Here is a 21,137-nt window from a genome sequence, read left to right on the forward strand (position 1 = left end):
TTTTCAGAAAAGTACCTACCTAATTGGACATTTGTTGATTTAGTGTGTTTAGTATGTGTTGATATGTGTTGATATGTGTGTCTGGTAGCCGGAGGTATTGGAGCAGATCCACAACCTGAAGGAGCTGTGGCTGGATAACAACTCTCTACAGTCTATACCCGGGGTAGGAACACACACACACACACACAAACACACATACACACACACAGACAAGTATACTATAAATGCAACAGACAGTTTAATCTCTCAGTCATAATCTATAAAAAAAAATGGTGTTAAAAGAATGACAGTTTCCTTAGGTTCAAGTTCAAATCTTTATTGTCGCACAGGGGGAAATTTTGTTTGCAGCCAGGGTTACGATACAGAAATAATGCACATACCACATCAAAACACCTGATCTGTGGTCAACACAGTGTTAGTGTCACAGTGTTTGTTCCTCTCTCCAGTCAATAGGGAAGCTTCGTCAGTTGCGGTACCTGGACTTGGCTAAGAATCGTATTGAGACTTTGGACACAGACATTTCAGGCTGTGAGGCCTTAGAAGACCTGCTGCTATCCTCCAACATGTTGCAGCACCTCCCTGACTCTATAGGTATACACACACACACACACACACACACACATGTCCCCCTGACTCCCTGATTGACATGGTGTTCTGATAGACACTCATGAAAATTGGACTGCTAATGTTTGCACAGCACTGTTAGATGATTGTGTGTGTGTGTGTGTGTAGGAATGTTGAAGAAGTTGACAACACTGAAGGTAGATGACAACCAGCTGACCTCACTGCCCAACACAATCGGGAGGTATGACACACACACACACACACACACACACACACACACACACTCAAACTAAATAGAAACAAGACTGAGGAAGATTGAAATTACTTTTCTCCTGTGATTATATGTAATGAAGGTAAACTCAGGCCATAGAGACTTTAGATTATTTTAATTCCACCCACAGATCTATAATTATTCAGATTACTCAGATTTTGTTGGCTCTTAATTGGTGGGTTTTGCTTTCTTATATTGTCCTGGTTTATCATTTTCTAGGTTGTTATTTTCCTTGTTTATCACTAGTTGCTGTGTTGTTTTTCTGGTTGGTGATTGGTGGGTTCTGTGTGTTGTGTTTGCTGCATTGCCGTGGCATTAGTGCGAAGCCTAAGCAAGGGTGAGTATGGTTAGCCTGTTGGATCCAGGGGCGCGTTCAGAGACAGATAGATGTTCAACAGCGTTGCAGATGTAAACACAGTACTGCTGCTACATGCCTTGGCTGGGCAGAAATCCCCTTCAATTCATGAAAATTAAATGTAAAGGGGAAATGTTATTTATTTTGCTATGGATGAAGTGGTAAATTCCACTTTTTCTTCATGTGTTTGTATTCCAGACAATCCAATATTTAAATTTAATATTTTAATAAAATCCACATCCTGAATTGAAAGTGAACTGAACCCAGCCCTGCTAAAACCCACAGACAGAGATGGGAAGGAAATGACTGCATGTAAAAGGATTACAAAAATGTAATTATAATCAATCACCGTCCAGATTCAGTCACAGTAATCAGATTAGTTACTTTTGAAAGAAGAGTGATTATTTGTTGCATCGATATGCATTGATCTATCTATCTATCTATCTATCTATCTATCTATCTATCTATCTATCCATCTGTCTACACACAGAGTATATACTGTGCGTGTGTGTTCTGTAGATTGGTAGTCCAAACATGAAATTAATAGATTGCAATAGTTTGGGTGTGGGTAATTAGTTTGGGGAATAAGTTGGATGACATTGGCAATTACAATTTAGGACATTTGTGGTGAATTATATTTTCATAGCAACCTTCCCAACCCTGCCATACACTCAGACAGACAAATCAACACATTATATAGACATTATAACAATTTTTTATCTGAACGCTCTGCAACTTTTTGTCTTTCTGAACAAGTCCCTGGTTTTATCCTCAATAAGCAGTGTTGTAGATCCAACATTTCCCCCCATAGCTTTGATACAAAATGCCTTATAAGATCCCATTCTTACCCCCCCTTTACATAATATTGCTAAACATGATCCCATAGTTGCCCTTTATTTCTAGACAGAGTTTATTTATAATCCCAGATAATTTATCCTGCTATCCTGCCTTTGTTACCCTGCTGTTTTAGATAAGTGTACCCATGTAAATTAACTGTCTGTCTGTATAAATGTTAAATTTATCTGTTTATATTAAGTACTGTAAGACCCCATCCCCCTTTAGCTATATAAGTACTACTGGCTAAATATACCTGTATAGCGCTTAGTTAAATCTGTAGATAAGTTACATCTCTGTAATTCTGAGTGTACAAAAACATCAGGACCACCGTCCAAATAGTGTGTATACCTGCAGTATGTCTCAGCTTTGAATTGGATTTAATTGAAATCAAAAAGGGGGCTAGCTTTCATTTGGTGTCATCTTCCATTTCATGGAAAGAGCAGGTGGTCTTATGTTTTACATTCAGTCCTAATGGTTTTAATGTCATTATTGTATTAAAATTGCAAAACGGGGGTGCCCCGGTGGCTCACCAGATATGATTGAGGACCACTTGTTAAAGCTGAGTCCTCATCACAGCGTCCTGGGTTCACATCCAGTCTCAGGCTATTTGCTGCGTGTCATCCCCTGTCTCTCTCTCTCCCCTGCCTTTCCTGTCTATCTCTACTGGGACTGTCAAATAAAGCAGAAATGCCAAAAACATAATCTCTACACAAAAAAAAGACAAAAAAGACAAAAAAGTCAAAAAACAAACAAACAAAAAAAGAAGAAGTACCGACTGAAAAGTGGAAAGCCTCTTCAAATGTGTATACTAATTAGTTGTCAGTATTTCATGAGTTTTATTTGTGCTATTTATGCTATTGCTGCAGCATTGTATTTTCACTAGCCTGCTGGCTAGCTATTGGAGGGTTGTTGCAAGGATTGAACCTGTGACCATCTGGTTACAAAGAGACCTATCTAACTGTCAAGATGCACTGGCCAGTAAATGTGTAATTACAGAGTTATATAAATGGGAGGGAGCAAAATCATGAACTGCAGTTGGATATTTTTGTCAGATTGGGAGAAAAGTCGATTGCAGTAAGGAATACATTTTTAACATTTCTAAAGACACAGCAGTAAAAAGTGTTGCATCAGTGCAACAGTAACAAGTAATTATAGGTAAACTCCACAGACAGATGTAGAAGCTTATTCCATCAATGTGGCAGGTGTCCAGTGAGAAAAAATAACGATATATAACCCAGTATCCCTCCTGTAAAGGTATTTTTGGCATTATCCCCAAAGCTGTCTTTAACCCTACATTCTGACAGGAAGTAGAGGAATGAGAATGCATGCAGAGTCAGTGGAATAAGGCTAACAAAGTAAGATGGATGCAACTTTGCTGTGGGTGGTGTAAACAGAGGGAAAGAAGTGTCCAGTTGAGTCGAAAAATTTCAGTTTGAGGGAAAAATTCAGTCGAGACGGCTGTGAACAGATGTCAGGAGATGTCCAGCATCACCGCCAGTCATAATGTCTGTGACTTTGGCACAGGTGGCTTTCTGTTGGGTCACTTTTTGGCCTCAGACCTGTTTGCGTGTTGTCCCACCAGTCTTACTTGTTTAATTTTCAAGTCAGGCGATCAAACTCATGTTGATAAAGGATGGCAAAATTTCACCTTGTTTCCTGTCTGAATGCAGGGTAACAAATGCTGCTCGTCTCCTGTTCTCCTCTGCTTCCCCCGCCTTCCCTCTCTTCTCTTGTTGAGCCGTATGGTGGCCCAGATGGTCCAGTCCTTTAGGAATAATAATAGCAGACTACTGTATTGTTAATGGTGACATTACATTAATGTAGAACTGTTGTCTCATTAGCATTAGCCTGATGTTAGTGTGCTGCTAGGCAAATGATGGGAGTCAAGGGGGGGTCAGGGTGTTCTGCCTTGGATGTAGCTATGAATCTGGAGCGATTTTATCCAAAACGTGAGAAGTTGAAAAATGTCGTGCATCGTGGCGGGTGTAATGCAGGGGGAAAAAAAGAAGAAAAAGTTGTTTTGTTTTTGTTTTTTTGGCTTTGCTTTTTTGTTTTTGTTTTTGTTGTTGTTGTTGCTGTTGTTGTTCTTTTTTTTTTTTTTTTCCAAAAACAATGAAAGGTCAAATTCCCAGTCTGGGCTATCTGATACCACTGAAATCGAATGTGTTATTGCAACAACAGATGGAGATAAAAGGGAAACTCTTTCTAGTCAGTAGAGATGGCCATTGTTGCCTTCAGCAGTGAGGGGGATTGGCAAATGAGGCAAAATGAATGTGGATAACAGTAGACTAAGATTGATTTATTGACTGTTTGATTGTCTCCCATGGGGGAACACAGACCAGCTGACATAATGACTGATAACGGCTGGGCAAGGCTTTTTATATTTACCTGAAAATGTTGCTTTTGTACCCTGGGTTCGAGGAGCAAATGCGTCATTAAAAATACTATGTACACTTGGATAAAGTGATGATATTTCTCAACTGCATTAGCTCAACATACTATTTAGGCATACATTAATTTATAAAACATAACAAAAAACTGAAACAACAAAAAAAAACAACTATGGAGTCTCCACTTTTCTTTCCAACATTTCCCACAGTTGAGACGTTTATACCCCCTGGCACCTGTGGTATCTGTTTTATGGAATACATCAATGCTGTCATGGCCATCGGGATTGCATTTATGCCAATAAGCATTATAATGGCATTAACTTTTACTATTTAACATTCTGTAGATTTAATAGACTGTCAAATATGTAGAAGTCAAGAGCCGACATTTTGACAGGCAACCATAAATTCACTGCCGATTTTTAGAGGAGAGACAATACAGGATTTAGATGATGGTGTATGGGTGGGTTATGAGTGTGTACCCAGCTGGAGTTTCCTTTTCAGCTCTGTTCCCTCTCCAGGTTGAAAGAATATATGCCACACAGCAGAGGATGAGAGTCATTTATTTTCTTTTTCTGGCATGGTCTCTGTGTTTCCCTCTCTCTTTCTGTGTGTCCCAGTCTGTCTCTATTGGAGGAACTGGACTGTAGCTGTAATGAGTTGGAGTCATTGCCTCCCACCATCGGCTACTTGCACAGCCTGAGGACCTTCGCTGCCGATGAGAACTTCCTCTCAGAGCTGCCCCGAGAGGTACACACATACACACACGTGCGCGTGCACACACACACACACACACACACACACACACACCATGCACTCACACAGGTAATTGCACTCACATATTCCCAGTTGGGCCTCAATATTAAAAGCAAGTATCCATTCATGATAGTGTAATGTGATTTTGATGAGAAGCATCCATCATACAGCAGATCTTTATCAATCCTAGGCTTTACTATTGTAAAAATGAATGGACTGTGCATGTGTGTGTGTGTGTGTGTGTGTGTGTGTGTGTGTTTCAGATCGGTAACTGTAGGAATGTGACAGTGATGTCACTGCGCTCCAACAAGCTGGAGTTCCTTCCTGATGAGATCGGACAGATGACCAAACTACGAGTCCTCAACCTAAGTGACAACAGGTATCAACACACACACACACACACACACGCATACACACAAACACACACACCACACACACACACACAAGATGAAGACACACACAACTCTGTCAATGACCGCTCTGGTGCTGTAATGCTGTTCTCACGGCCTGCTGTTACCATGGGAATGGGCGAGTGTGTTGCCATGGTTACATGCTCTGCAGGCTGTTCGGTGCGTGGGCGGAAGAATCATCGCGCTCCTTTCTTTCTTACCCTGCTCTCCTTCTCTCTCTCTCTCTCTCTCTCTCCCTCTCCCTTTCTCTCTCTTACTCTCGCTCTCTCTCTCTCTCTCTCTCTCTCTCTTTCTCACGCTCTGTGTCTCTCTCTTTTTCTGTCAGGTTAAAAAATCTACCGTTTACCTTTACCAAGCTGAAAGACCTGGCAGCTCTGTGGCTCTCTGACAATCAGGTATTGCTCCCCTCCTACACACTCACTCTGAGCCTGTACCTGATAACCCATATGCAGCAGGAACACACACAGATATCAAGAAACACATTCATCTCAAGTCATCATGCGGTGTCAAGATTTATGGTGTGCATGAAGACACAGAAGCTTCTTGGCTAAAGCACCATCTGTAGGCTCCAGGGGAGTAAAGCACATACAGTGAGTGCACCCTCAGTGTTGAACATACAGCCCTGTCTTAAAGGTTCCATGTTATTCAGTTCAACGATTTGGTTTCAGACAAGTTTTGCAAATAAATGTTTAGTTAAAATTCAACACTTGGTTCTCACAATGCCAGATCCTGGCTATGAACATGATGATTCAAATACCTTTTATCTGGATCTTTTCAAAATTACAGTGTACATTCATGACTCCTAAAGGAGGAACCCTATTTTCATGACCCAGTGACCTTCCCTTAGGTCAAACTTTCAGTTTGTTGAACGCAAACAATTTAGACCTAACAGCAAAAGAGGATGTGTTAGAAACTATGCATTGTATTCGCAGGACTGGATGATGTCATTACTGGGGGAAACCAACTGTAATACAGACCCCACTGGCTGGCCAAGCCATTGAACCATACAAAAGTCAAAAGGTGTCACTGAGCATTCAGGTCATTTCAGGGATATACCCTGTTGTTGTTTTTTCACTACAGCACTGGCTAGTTGTTTAGTGAGGGGAGCCACAATTTTTACAGTTTTTAACAGGAACTTCTTAATTCCTGTGATATGCCACCTTTAAACAATTTTGTATCTTTAAATTTACATCCCTGTGATCTGCGGCTCTATGATCATTATACCAATTCACCTCACAAAGATAGAAAGAAAAGGAAATTCCACCATATTGAGGGCAGTTTGCAAGGGGGGTTGTTTGGGGTAAAGTTTTTGGGGTTGAGAAAAAGTGTAGTAATGTGTGTGTGTGTGTGTGTGTGTGTGTGTGTGTGTGTGTGTTTGTAGTCCAAGGCTCTGATACCACTGCAGACAGAAGCCCATCCAGAAACCAAACAGAGGGTTTTGACCAACTACATGTTCCCGCAGCAACCACGACATGATGAGGGTACAACCTGTGTGTGTTTGTGTGCACGCATGAGTGTGTGTCATTGTATGCTAACATGATTTGAAGACATTAAAAGGCACGTTTCAGAGTTATTACATTATTGTTTGGTGTACATAAATTATTGGGTCAAATGATTACCAGCTTTACATTGGTTAATTGCTGTATAGGCTTTGTTACTTTTAGGTTGGACATTGTTACATTATAGAGGTAAAATTTGTTTAAGAGAATGTTTGTAAGTGCAGTGTGTTTGTGTAACAGTGTGTGTACGCCTTTGTAATTGTTGGCTACATGTTTATTGCATTCTTTGGTAAATTTGTGTGCATAATCTTCAGTCCCATAATGATAGATTTAACCGTGTGTGTGTGTGTGTGTGTGTGTGTGTGTGTGTATCTACAGATTACCAGTCTGACAGTGACAGTTTTAATCCTACTCTGTGGGAGGAACAGAGACAACAGAGGATGACTGTAGCCTTCGACTTTGAAGACAAAAAAGAAGAGGAGGACAACTCTGGGAAGGTCAAGGTTAGCTCTTTGTCTCTCTCTCTCTCTCTCTCTCTCTCTCTCTCTCTCTCTCTCTCTCTCTCTCTCTCTCCCTCCCTCTCTTTCTCTCCCTCTCTCTCTCTCTCCCTCTCTTTCTCTCTCCCTGTCTCTCTCCCTCTCCTTCTTTCTCTCCCCCTCTCTCTCTGTCCCTCTCTCTGTCACTCTCTCATTCTGATTATGCCTTTATTTCTGTAGTCACTGGTTTATATTCTGTTTATTTTTCTGTTTGTATATCTAACCTGACTTCAGTGGTTCAAAGTGTTTGAAACACTCTTCAGCACATCAACACATTTTGTAGATGAAACTGGAGATTTGAGAAGTATGCTAAGGGCCAAAATATCAGAGCTAACAAATAAAATATTCAACAGAGGCAACAATCAACCCATAAGAAAAACAACAAATGAACAATTATTGACAAAACATTATCAAGCAGTGGTTACAAATTTGTGTCTCAAGACATTGTTATAACATTTCACCAAGTGACGCTCACACAGTTTCATCACATTCCTACTAAATGCTTTCAGTGTGTGTGTGTGTGTGTGTGTGTGTGTGTGTGTGTGTGTGTTTGTATTCTTACTTTTGTGTCTTTCCTTGTTTTTTTTAATTTGTATATACAACCTTTTGTTTTCTTTCCATTTATATACCCATGTGCATCTTTCCATGCAGGTGGAGATTAACCTGAAGCGCTACCCAACGCCCTACCCCGAGGACCTGAAAAATATGGTCAAGTCAGTGCAAAGCCTTGTGGGTAAGACTGTGCATGCCAGCCATGGCCACCAGCACCAGCTGAGCACAGGCACTGCCACCTCGGCGGGAACAAACATGGAACATACACACCTCAGCAAGGAGCCATATGAACCACCATGGCCCCTGCCACCGAAAGAGGTAAGATACACCCATAAAATTCACAGAAATTCACACACACATGATTGTATACACATATACAGATATATCTGGCATGTTTGGTTCCAACCCGCAGAAAGTATTTGTAACAAAGCTGTTAAAATGCTCCTCTATGTTGTAAAGAAAAAAGCCTCAAACCAAGTAAAAGTGGCAGTTCCACAATGGAAAAATCCTCCATTAAAAGTAAAAGTGTTAAAATGTAAAAGTAAAAGTATAGATTTACTAGCACAGATATGTAGTTCAGTATGAAAAGTAAAATTATTTTTTGTCAAGAATGTTTTCTTTCTGTGTGTTAAATTATTGATGCATTAATGTGTATGAAGTATTCTTATGTTAATATTAGTGTTGTAGCTGTAACTGCTCTATATCCAGTTGAGTAGTTTACACTCCAATAGTGCATCATATGTGATGTTCTGCATGTAACACTAATTTACACTTAGTGTTGTGTTAGTTACTACTGGCATCATCTGACCTTATGATGGTTAAGTTACCTTGGGTGCATGTTTTCAACTCTCTTCCAAGGAAAGCAGCTCTTGGCTGCTCAGAAAGTCACATGAAGTCACCAGATGATGTCTTACATAAATTTGAGTATTGCTGTGTGTGTGCATGCGTGCGTGCGTGCGTGCGTGTGTGTGTGTGTGTTTATACTGGTCACTAACCTCAGAGCTCAAGAAAAGTTTCTTCTAAGAGGAGAGAGGAGTCAACACTGTATAGGAAGCACTGTGATCACCAGATCTTTTTAGATTGGAGAAGCAATTAGCACTAATCACCCTGCAGAGTTGTAGCCAAACGCAACAGCATGTATCTGAGCTGTGTGATCACTGAAATGATTTACACTGAACTTTCACTTTCATAGTGATATGGACATTGATAAATTATTTGTGTGTGTGTGTGTGTGTGTGTGTGTGTGTGTGTGTGTGTGTGTGTGTGTGTGCATGCGCCAGGTGACAGACAGAGAGATGCAGGACTTCTCTCAGACCCAGCTAATGGATCAGGGATCAATCCATAACTCTGGCATCGACATTCCCAAGAGGAAAGACAAGGAGGAGCTGACAGAGAGCTCTGAGGTTAGTGACCAGTATAAACACACACACACACACACACACACACACACACACACAGACAGTATAGTTGCTTGAGAGATCTGATATTGTGTTTATATCTCATAGTAAGGCAGCCTCACACTTCATTTTGTTTAGTCAGATTAACCTTTATTCAGTGAATAGGGGGTTTGTAATTTTGTCAGGCATCATAAGAACGAATACGGACCAGACAGAATATACATTTAAATGTTTAATATGCACTCTTATACACTATTTTCAAATGAGTCTTCACATATGCGTACAGTTCATACTGACGTAAGACATCTTTACTTTGAAACTCACTGTTTGTATGATGGGACAAGAACTTACACTATTTGATATCTAAAGATGATGTTTAAATGAGTGTGACTGTTAAAAGTGTGAAATTGCAAAGATTTATTTGTGAATACTGGAGTGAACCATAAAATTTAAGAACGACTGTCAGTTTTAACTTTTAACAGTATGTCCACTGTGCTGTGTTCAAATGCCCTCTGTGGGCTGTTTACATGTTGTTTTATGAATGCAGAGGTAGAATGCACTTACTTCTTAGCAGCAGCCACAAAATTTAAAGCAGTCATTGGGTAGAAATACCAGGGTCAGAGTCATAGTCCCCTCTCAAAAGATGGGATGACTATTTCAGAGCGTCCCAAAATAATCAAGTGTGAACACATAATACCTTAATGCTGAAGGTTCATGAAGATAGTTTCTTTTTTCATTTCTTGATGGTCCATTTCTCCACATGTGAAGTTTGTCAGATTGATGTGAAATTGTATTCTGCTCTCAGGACTCGATGGGTGGCTCCCCCAATGACATCCGTATCTCCGACATGAGGCCCACACTGGTGGAGCCGCCCATGTACAAACCTAAGGTGGTGTTGCTGGGCAAAGACAAGAAAGGTACACGTCACAAAACACACACACACACACACGCACACACACACACACACACACACACACACACACACACACACACACACACACAAATATACTGTTACATATATGTATACATATACATGTACACATACCTCTGTATGAACCTACATATAATGTGCGTGTAGGGGGTTCACTGAACTCACACATTATATGTTGGCTCATAGGCAAGTCTGCACACACACACACACACACACACAGTAATTTAATGTGGTCTGATGTAAAGTGCTTGGGGCATGTTGTAATAGTGTCCATTAATTAGTCATGGTGGCAAGCAGATTAATTCAGCACACCATAGAAAGAGAGAGGGAATACCGAACCCTCCCTCAAGGAGAAGAAAAAAAACCTTTCTACTTATTTCGTCCCAAATTCTCATCAGTTGAACTTAAGGCCAATAGGTTTAAATACTGGACTCAAAGCAAATGTTACTGTCCAATCAAAAATCAGCGCTTGTTAGCATGTTAATTCCATCTACTCAGAAAAAGATTTCATCATCTCTATTCTGTAACCAACTGCACTTCTGCCTAATTCAGAACTCCCATGGCAACTGAATTAGCCAAAAGCGCCTTCATGTAATCGGCTTCTTCTTCAGGGAACTCACTGTAAAATGATTAAAAGCTCAAAGAGCTGGTCTGTCGTGGTGAGCTTAAATTCTTAATGAAGGATCTTGTGGCAGGCTTAACAAGGAGCTCTCTTTGCTTTGTTTTGTCAAGATTTCAATAGGTTTGACTCATGAGGCTGCCGGTTTGATATTAGAGCGTTGCCTTTTGGAGCACTTATGCTTGGAATTTTAATTTGTCCTTTCCTTTATGCTATGTTATCTGCAACGTCTATACATGTCTCGCTGCTGCTTTCTTTCCGGATCTCAATTGAAAAAGAATTTGTTGATCCAAATGGTACCAAATAAATGTTAAAAAAAAATAAAAAATGTGTAAGGGTATGGTTGGACTAGTCACTCAGCTTAGAGAGCAGTGAGATTGTTCCAGGCCTGATCATTTATAATATACAAGCCTCAGTGAAATCTATACTCCCTGGAAATGTCATGGGTACGGTGTCTGCTTCTGGTCACTTTCAAGCAAAAATTCAGGTAGTCTGAAAAATATCAGCATTTGCCTAAATCATATCTTTGCAGAGTGGAATGCTATATCTAAGGAATGCAAGTTTTTTTTTTAGCAAGTACACATTGTTGACCACTATGCTGACAATAATAAGAGTAGCAATTTAAAAATGGAGCTTTAAAATTCAAGACATTTTCTATAGACACTTGTTTGGACATGTTTGATGTAGTGTTGGGTGTTAAAATGGCTCAGTAACTGCAAAAAATGCAGAGTTTCTCTCATGTTGAACTTGTACCAGAGGAGACACTGGTCACAGAAACATGAAATGCATTCTACAGCAGTGATATTTTGCTGCCAGACAATACTTTGTTCTTTGTTTGAATATTAAAACAGAAGGGGAAAATTGGGATTGAAGTTTGCAAGGTGCACGCAAAGATGGACCTAAATTTGAATTCTGAATGTATATGCTAATAATTTGGAGCGATTTCAAACAAGATGCTCACACCTCAGAAGCCTGACAAATGTTGGCCTGTTCAGGCTAGTGATTAAACTAGTTTCCTGGTCGCCATGACTTAAAGCTGTCATCCTTAATATTGGACTGTGATTATTCTCAGCATTTAACAATTACCTGATCCTCTTGTACAAAGTGAATTACAGTGAAAGCAAAAGCTTTGCAGTTGCATTACAAATCCACGATGGAGATCTACTGGAGAATTAAATCTAAATCCCAAAAACTGAAAAATATATAACAACAAGGCAAGAAAAAGCAAGATACATGATTTTAAAACTGCTGTGGCTGGATATTTGTCAGTTCAGTCTTTTTATATATAAAGATGAATGGTCACATTTAGATTTGGATAGCAGTGACACAACAAACAGTTTCAGCTTCAGTCTCTACATTGGTAACCAACTAACATCCTAAACTTGTTATTTTCATCACCTGTAAAGTACTAAAAAGCAAAAGCCTCTCTGTGAGTGCAAGATCAGCCAGGACCCAGCTTGGTTTTTTAACCATCTAAAAAATCATCTAGCCATGTTATCTATTCTCTCATTTTATCATATGCCTTTTTTGGTATTTCTTTTAATTTTGTCTGAAAATGTGCTCCCTTAAGTTTATTTTATTATCTGTGCTCCTTTTTTCTGTGAAGTTCTTTTTAACCTCCCCTTTTACTGTAAAGCTGCTATACAAATACATTTTTACTTGCTTTCTTTCCCTGTTCCAAAACATGGCGTTGTAGCTCAAGTCAGCTCAGTCAAATGAGCAACTGGTTGGGGCATTTGTAGCTAGCCAGCTCGGAGGCTAATTCAGCAAAATAACAGATGTTAATGTTAATGTTTTAGCCACTAGCAACACTAACCTTTGCTCCTGCTGACACGTTAACTCATGTGTGTCAGATGTGTTACAGATTTGTTACAGATAGTTAGCTGCGAGCTATCAAACACATTATAGATCACGTCAGCAGAGTGCCAACATTAATCGTGACAATGAAATCTTTTGAGCCTCCTGAATTTAGAAGTGTTTAGACATAAGCCCAGTAAATGGTAAATATATCTGCCACGGTTTCTACCAGAGTTACAGTACATCACCCACTATTCTTACATGACCAGCAGTGTTGGACAGGGTACTACAAATTGCTACTTAAGTAGAATTACTTTGCTCATATTTTACTACCTTAGAGTTATAAAAGGATGAGTACACGGTTCAAACTAAAGTGAGGACCCTGTAGACTCAACTGACAAATAAGGAATAAGCACATAATATGCGTGCTGAGTCTAGATGGTTCTCATCATCAGGCCAGTTCACTGATATTATTATCCTTTTTCCACACTTATTCCACATGTTTGCCAGTTGAGTCTTAATGGTCCTTGCTTTCACTGATCATCTGTAGTTTTTCATTGTGCAGCTTTTATTGGAAATTTGAAAATGACAAAAAGTAGGACCAAAAATGTAAAACCATACTCCTCCTCTCATCTTTGCTGACTGAGCTTTTATTGTGAAAGGTTCCACAATTTGTCATTAATCATTTGTTCTCTGTAATTGATATGCTTTAAAATGTAGTGAATATATTAATCAAGCAAAAATGTACGTAAGACAATATGCAACAAGCTGCTCAATTATAGTAACATGAGTAAATGTAAGTAGTCTCTTCAACCTCTTATGACCAGTTTCAAATAGTCTCAAATAGTCTTCAAATAATTCCTAAGTCTCTAGAGAGATTATGTATAATAGTGAAGATTTAAGGAAAGAAATAAAATCCAGGGGGAACTGGTTGGGAGGACTTTTCTCAGATATGACTGGAATATTTCAATGCAAGCAAAGGAGGGACGTTCAAGAAACAGAGGGGTGACATTTTGAATGAACTGACCTCTTTGTCTCTATCCAGAGTCCACAGATGAAGAGGTGGATAAGCTTCACTGTCTCAACCACAGCGGCTCCTCAGCCACCTACTCCGACTACTCTCCCTCACAAGGCTCCTCCGGCTCCTCCAACCCACCTGCCAACACACACTCACACACACTCTCCCACACACATGCACACACACCCGCCCTGCCGGCTCCTAGCAAGGATCAGGCCCCACAGACGCACTGGACCAACAGGTACACACACACGCATACACACTAACACACACCCATTCACACAGACAGATAGACACACACACACACACAGACACACACACACACAGACCTGTTTCAGGTTCAATTTCATCTCTGGCCCTCACTCTCTACAATCATCCATCATCTCTTCCTCTATTTCTCTCAATTCCTGCCCCCCCTTCAATCTCCTCTCTCCATCCTCCCTCATCCATCTTTTTCTTCCCTCCCTTCCTTCCCTCCCTCCATCTTCTTTCCAATTCCTCCATCCTCTCATCCCTCCATATTTCTCTCTCTCTCTCTCATCTCTCTGCTCACCAAGCCAAGGTCAGAGACTCATTAGAATGCCACAGTTATCTGCAGTATTCTCTCTCTCTCTCTTTCTTTGTCTCTCTCTCTCTCTCTCTAAATCTCTATCTCCATCTCACCCTCTCTCTTGCTTGTTTCTCTTCTTCAAAGCTGTTCATTCCAGTCTTCAGTGGTTTTACTCTCCAGAGGTGCTTTTAACCACATAGATAAAGAAAAGCAGATTAAATGAGTCTTGTTTCCTTTACTGATGTTGCTACCCTCACTGCAAAACAGTGAGAATAAAGTAGATCCATCTCATTTCTTTCCATTAAGCATTTCACAGACATCCCAATTGCAGGAAGCTCAGCATCAACTCAAACCAGCACAACATTTTCACAGTATGATGTCATGACAAACAAATGGTGCTCAAAGTTGAAAGCAGATGCGAAATAGTATTAAAATGGACCAGCACTAAAACACCAACCAACATTATATGTTTCAGCTTCATGGCTTCTTCAGTGGTGTGCTTGAGCTGATATTACACACATTTTTGCCCCATTTTCATCAAACAGTGAGGTTAGCAGCAATGAATATCTATGAATGTCATCTCAACTGTTACTGTGCTGTTATATTCATCTGCTTTCAGCATCCACATCTATTAAAAGAGAACATGTTTGATAGGTTGCATACAGGTACTTGCAAGACAGTACATTTATTTCTTTGTTGTCTTCATGTCAGTTGCCGTTATCATACATGGTGGGTGTTCAAATTTGCAACATCAACAATCTAAAAATGCTTTAGATGGGAATCTAGAAGCAGGGTCAAGTTTCAGGGTCACTGATTTGCTGTCGATGTTCCACCCCAGCTCTCTGTGTTAATCTATACAGACACTGACTGATTTCACTTCCCATTGAAGTTGTGCATATTTTTTTAAAAGAATATTTCATTTTGCTGCAAAACTATAATACAACTATGGTAACATTATAAACTGTTAAATATGCCTGAATGTTTCTCCCTCTCATGGTGTCGTGACAGCATTATGTGTGCCATATGTTAATATTAAACCTTTTTAGCATAATACTGAAAAAATTAAACGTGCTAGTAGAGCCCCTTCAGATCAAGGTACTCTCATGTCAGAATGGTGTTTATATAAGCTACAGCAGATAATTTTACATGTTTTCTCATCTCCCTCTCTTCAGTGTTTCTGTGCCTTTCTAAGCTCTTTGAAGCTCCTGCCGGTTGACAGCTTGGTTTGGTATTTTTTGACATTAACATTGTCATTTGGAGTGCCCTGGGGTGATTGAGAGATTCTGCACTTCACAATCTGTGTACTTGTCGCTTTGTCTGTGTACTTGTGAAGCATGTGGTATATGAGAACCGCAGGCTGCAAAGAAGGAGGTTCAAGGGTTTACTTTCAAAATTTCTGTTCAAGACTGCTCTCAGAAGCAGTAATGTAAAAAAAATGGTTGTTTGACATATTGATCACTCAGATAGAGGCAGAGACAGAGGAAGAAAGACTTATGATATACCCAAAGCTCACTGACTATGATTGAGTATTAATATTAAAATGGCATGTCATTTCAATATAATTTTCAGTAATATATTGTTTAATATTTTGTATCTGTGTAGGTTGGCCCAGTCATTCCCTAAACCCATCGACTCCAAGCCACTGCTGTCTCAGAGAGAAACCCCTCCATCAGGAACCCTGCAGCAGCGTGGTGACCGACGCCCGCTCAGTGAGCCTTTTGATTGGTCCGAGGCCCCTCACTATGACAACACAGGTTTTGATGCTGAGGAGTCTCCTCTGGATACCCCGGCCCCTGCTGCTGGCCAGGGAAATCCCCCGCTGGGCTCCAAACCTCGCAGCCAATCAACTCACGGGCGTCGCCCGCTCCTCAGGCAGGAGCGAATTGTAGGAGTCCCTCTGGAGTTGGACACCCAGACACTTCCTTTCCACAGCAACCAACGGTCCACCCCTGACAATGACACCCCAGCCCCAGGACCTCCCCCTTCCCAGAACCCCTGGCAGAACTGGACCCGAACCCCCAGCCCATTTGAGGACAGAACAGCTTTTCCCTCCAAGCTGGACCTCACACCCACCTCTAGCCCTAACCCCGACCGCAAGGAAATGGAATCAAGGTAAGTAAGAGGAGCTATGGATGATCAGCTGTCCTTCAGTTGCAGCTTCTCAAGCAGCTGTAAAGTCTTTCTGTTTATGCAGAGGGCGTCACATATAGCTGCAGTTTTCAGGTCAGGTGTCATTGTGACCCAAAGGTTTGGAGATTTTCAGTCCAACCAAACACTACAGCATCTTATGTTACCGATTAGCTCCTTTTTCTCTGTTTGGTGGTATGTTAATCAGTGAAATCAGCTGTTGTAAGATTGAAAAGTTGTACACCCTTGAATTTCTATGGATTGACTAAGAACCTGCTCTCCATTAGACTGACCTCAAGTTGGCTGACAAAAAAAGCAGTGTAACTGCTGTACTTTGCTGCGGTTCACTTGTGTAATGTGATTCAAATTAAGCTGAAACGGTTACCAGTTTCACGATAAACCATGGTAAAATTCCTGACACTATTACAATATCAAATTTTAATTACCATAAAAACCTTGTATTATTATCGTGGTTTTAAAAACTCACAGTAAATACTGTTGCTAACTAAGGTTACCAACAGTCTCCCAGGCCAGATCAGGTTAAGGTCAGATCAAGTCAGGTCAAGTCACTTTATTTGTACCTGTAGGTAGATTTGGTTTTTAGCAAGAAGACAGGGCATGCATCTTGAAGCACATTTTATAAACAACACAGAAAATAGACAAACATGATAAAACTACTTAAGGTTCCAGTGATACTAGTACTCAAGGCAGCAATATGCCTCTGCTGCATCAAGTCTGCTGCAAATTTAATCAGAACTGCACTGTTGTGTGGCCTTCAGACGGAACGCCCATTTTTAATGATATGCACATGTGATAAGGTTTACATATGTTTACATAAGATATTGCCTATGTTATAATATTAATGTTTATTCAGCAAAAGTGCATATTGCTTCTAATTGTATTTGTTGTTTTCAATATGAATATTGGTTAAATTATTTCATTGTGAGTATCAGGACTTTTTCAACATGTTCAGCACATTTTAACAATACTGCAGTAATACTGATAACTGATCATTGTGACTATAATTGTGAAATTTTCATATGGTTTCATCTCTAGTTTAATCTTATTTACACCCATATTAGCACTTGATTTATGACTTGCTGGCATAAATTTGTTCAGTGTGTTTCTTTCCTATATTAGATGTCCCATATTTGTTTATTTTGGAGGAAGTCTGTTATTATGACACTGTCTGACCCTTCCTTGTTTTCTGCTCTTAGTTTTACGGCACTGCCTGACTGCTCCTTATTTTCTGCTCCATTTTCTGCTTATGTCACTTTTTGACCCCTCCTTGCTTACTGTCTTTAAAATTATCACAGTGCCTGACCACCACTTGCATTCTGCCCTTAATATGTTGACAGTGTTTGACTACTTGTTTTTTGCTTCTGGTATTATGACAGTCTTTGACCCTTCCTTGTTTTCTACTCCTAGGGTAGAACAGGGGGTGGGGCCTTTGCCTGGCAACTGGAGTTACCGTGACAATCAGGGGGAGCAGAACAGGAAGGAGCAGCTGGGAGTCAGCGGGGGCAACAAAGTAACCGTGGTAATGAGTAAGAGCTCGGACCGTCTGTCCCCTATGATGAAGGAGATGCGGTCCAAGTTTAAGAAGTCACAGAGCATCGACGAGATTGACATGGGCTCCTATAAGGTCTACAGGTTGGTTTATTTTTATTCTTATATGACGATGATGATGACGATGATGATGACGAAGATGATGATGATGATGATGATGACACTAATAATAATAATGATAATTATAATAATAATAATAATCAATTGTAGTGTTGTTGTTTTTATTATTGGTACTAGTAGTACTAGTAATATTAACATTAACATTATTACATTATTATTCATCATTATAACATTATTATTTCTACATTTTTGTTTTCAATAACAATACTGGTATATTAGTGTGTGATTGTACAGAAGGATGAAGGAAGGGTTGTTTGATTCATTTTTTTATTTATTCACTGTATTCATAATACCACCTACAGCATTGGTGTTTTCAGTCTCATTGACAGCTATAGCCTAGTTCTTTGTTCAATTCAGATGTGATTATTAGCCACAGTTCAATGCTTGAATATGATTATTAGCTGTACTTTTGGATTTAATCTGATTGTTACCTATAGTTGATTGTTGTAAGTTTCATTATTCTTCATATTGTTGTCTTGGGCACTACGAAGAGCCACAGGTCACTCTTGTTGTTTTCTTTGCTGCAGTATTCCCATGGATAGTTACAGTTCATCCATTGAGCAACAGACCAGTTTGGACCGTCCAGAGCTCCCTGGTTCTATAGAGCAGACTAATATGGCCCGGTCTCAGTCTGCCCCCATGTTGGATGATGATCTGGGCTTCCCAGGAAACACTGGCAGCAACCACAACCAGCCAGGACAGAGTCAAAAACCTGTCATCCCACATAAGGCCTACCACTTTGACCAGAACTACAACCCCCAGGTTAACAGCTCTTATCTTTTAGGAAGAAGGCATGGGAGGTATGAGAGAGATGGACTGATAGGGGGCAGAGGGATGGAGAGGGCAAGACAGGAACAGAATGAGCGAGGGAGAGATGAATGGAGGCATGAATATGAGATGGTATGGTGTTCATATTATGTTTCACACTGTATGCATGAAATGTATTGGTTACAACTCACATACCATCATTTTAGTAACAGGTGTTACAATTGGCCTTATAGTTCAATGTTTCTTGCATTATCCAATGTATTACATAGTACAGGACAGCTTGACTGCTAAGCAGAGGACAGAGCTCTCGCAGGATCTCAGTCAGAATGAGCCCCGATATCAGGAAATGATACACATTTATGTTCTTGGGCTGGGCCTTCCCCGTACATAGGTTGGACTTAAACGCAACCGAGAATAATTGGCCAGTTAACCGAACATGGACAGGCCAACCACTGTCCATGCCTTGTTGCTGGAATGTGCGATGCTAGTGTGTGGATGTTGACTGGGCGTGTATCTAATGCAACAGACCTAACAAACAAGATAGAGAAAATATGTCTGGCTCCAGCTTTATCTGTCCTCTGCTAGCAGTCAAGCTGTTCTGAATAATACAAGAAACATTGAACTCTAACATACATTGGATAATACAAGAGACATGAACTATAAGGCCAATTGTAACACAGGTAAGGTTTCCAAGTACCAGAGTGTTTTATTTGCATGTGTACACCTTTGTAACTTTGATATGATATCTCTACTTTCAGGTTAAAAACTCATATAAAGGCAAATAAAAGTCATTACGTTTTACTTGACAAGAATTACAAGATAGAAAACTGGAGTTGCAAGGTTTTTACATGCCAGCAGTGATCCCTGAAGTCTTTCACAGGCTTGGAATAACTGATAATTCTAACCAATCAGGTCACCATCGACCGCCGGGCTCCTCCTCCATTTCCCAACACACCAGATTATGTCAATCAGTCAGGGAAGACCTTGGATTATGCCAGCCAACCTGGAAAGACTTTACCCAAGGACTTAGTGAGCCCTCGTTACCGTGCATATCCACCACTGGAGATGTTTTCCTTCCCCCAACCACCTATCAATCAGGAGGGCCCACCCACCCAGTCACAGCAACCTACCCCATCACAGAGATCCAGACCAGGGTTTTTGAGGAGAGCGGATTCACTGGTGAGCTCTACAGAGTTAGCGTTGTTCCGCAGAGTCCACGAAGCCCAGCAGGAGGCACTACAAGATAGTCAGTACAGACAGCAGGTAAGGACTTAATGTTTTTGGGGCGATTAGCATGTGTCTGCAAATGCTTGGCTGTGTTTTTTACTGTGTATATATGTATATAAAATTCCATTGTAGAAAAGGGAAAGATCGCTCAACAAAACCAGGACTCTCAGATTCCATTCCTATGGTTATAGACATTTAGGGCCCTATCTTGCGCCAGACTCCCTAAACCCGCTATTTGCGGATTTAGGATTTAGGAAGAGGCGTTCCCCCGTAAAAGTTGCTATCTTGTGCACCTCCCGCTATCCGCAAAACACCTGCGCTACCCGCTATATTATGCATAGGCGTGTTTTGGGCGTTACGCCAGTTAAACCAATCAGTGTGCCAGGTGCCATTGCCTTTAAGGGCAGGATGCGCTATCCTAAATCCTAAATCCTAAATCCTAAACCCGCGATGGAGAGAGGGAGGTAGATTTTCTCAGGGGTTCTGCTGAGGCTAAAGCAAGTTGGCTTTATACATATTATATATTATATTATAGGCGAGTTAATTCGGGAGGTGGAGCCACATGTGTCCAAGTGGACGTGTCACAAGGTTGTACTGATTGAGTAAAATCCCCGGGCCACACCACAGACACACAAGAGGCAGAGGTGGAAGTATGTGTAAACTAATTTATTGACAAGGTAGATTGGGCAAATAAAATATTAAAAATAAAAATATGGCACAGCTGCTGGCTTATGATAAAACAATAAAACGTGCTGGCGTAAGTGTCCAATTAAAACAGTCTTTCCTCTAAACATTCTCTATGAGTAATATACTCCATTCCGGCGGCGTCCCGGTATCAGTCCGACCG

At 40.5% G+C, this 21,137-nt stretch overlaps 1 protein-coding gene across 1 annotated transcript in view; it reads left to right on the top strand.

Annotated features, from left to right (window-relative positions):
- Positions 1-21,137, top strand: part of lrrc7 (leucine rich repeat containing 7) — a 64,998-nt gene that overhangs the window by 20,560 nt on the left and 23,301 nt on the right. The window contains exons 8-24 of the mRNA XM_030049762.1: positions 89-163; positions 447-591; positions 733-805; positions 1,155-1,172; positions 5,035-5,164; positions 5,434-5,549; positions 5,906-5,975; positions 6,962-7,061; positions 7,458-7,582; positions 8,267-8,485; positions 9,448-9,570; positions 10,370-10,481; positions 13,957-14,170; positions 16,082-16,591; positions 18,035-18,259; positions 18,823-19,057; positions 19,976-20,326. Of these exons, the coding sequence (XP_029905622.1) occupies positions 89-163; positions 447-591; positions 733-805; positions 1,155-1,172; positions 5,035-5,164; positions 5,434-5,549; positions 5,906-5,975; positions 6,962-7,061; positions 7,458-7,582; positions 8,267-8,485; positions 9,448-9,570; positions 10,370-10,481; positions 13,957-14,170; positions 16,082-16,591; positions 18,035-18,259; positions 18,823-19,057; positions 19,976-20,326 (2,841 nt within the window). The remainder of the gene's footprint in view (positions 1-88; positions 164-446; positions 592-732; positions 806-1,154; positions 1,173-5,034; positions 5,165-5,433; positions 5,550-5,905; positions 5,976-6,961; positions 7,062-7,457; positions 7,583-8,266; positions 8,486-9,447; positions 9,571-10,369; positions 10,482-13,956; positions 14,171-16,081; positions 16,592-18,034; positions 18,260-18,822; positions 19,058-19,975; positions 20,327-21,137) is intronic.

Source organism: Myripristis murdjan, chromosome 4, assembly GCF_902150065.1.
Source record: "Myripristis murdjan chromosome 4, fMyrMur1.1, whole genome shotgun sequence".
NCBI classification, from domain to species: domain Eukaryota; kingdom Metazoa; phylum Chordata; class Actinopteri; order Holocentriformes; family Holocentridae; genus Myripristis; species Myripristis murdjan.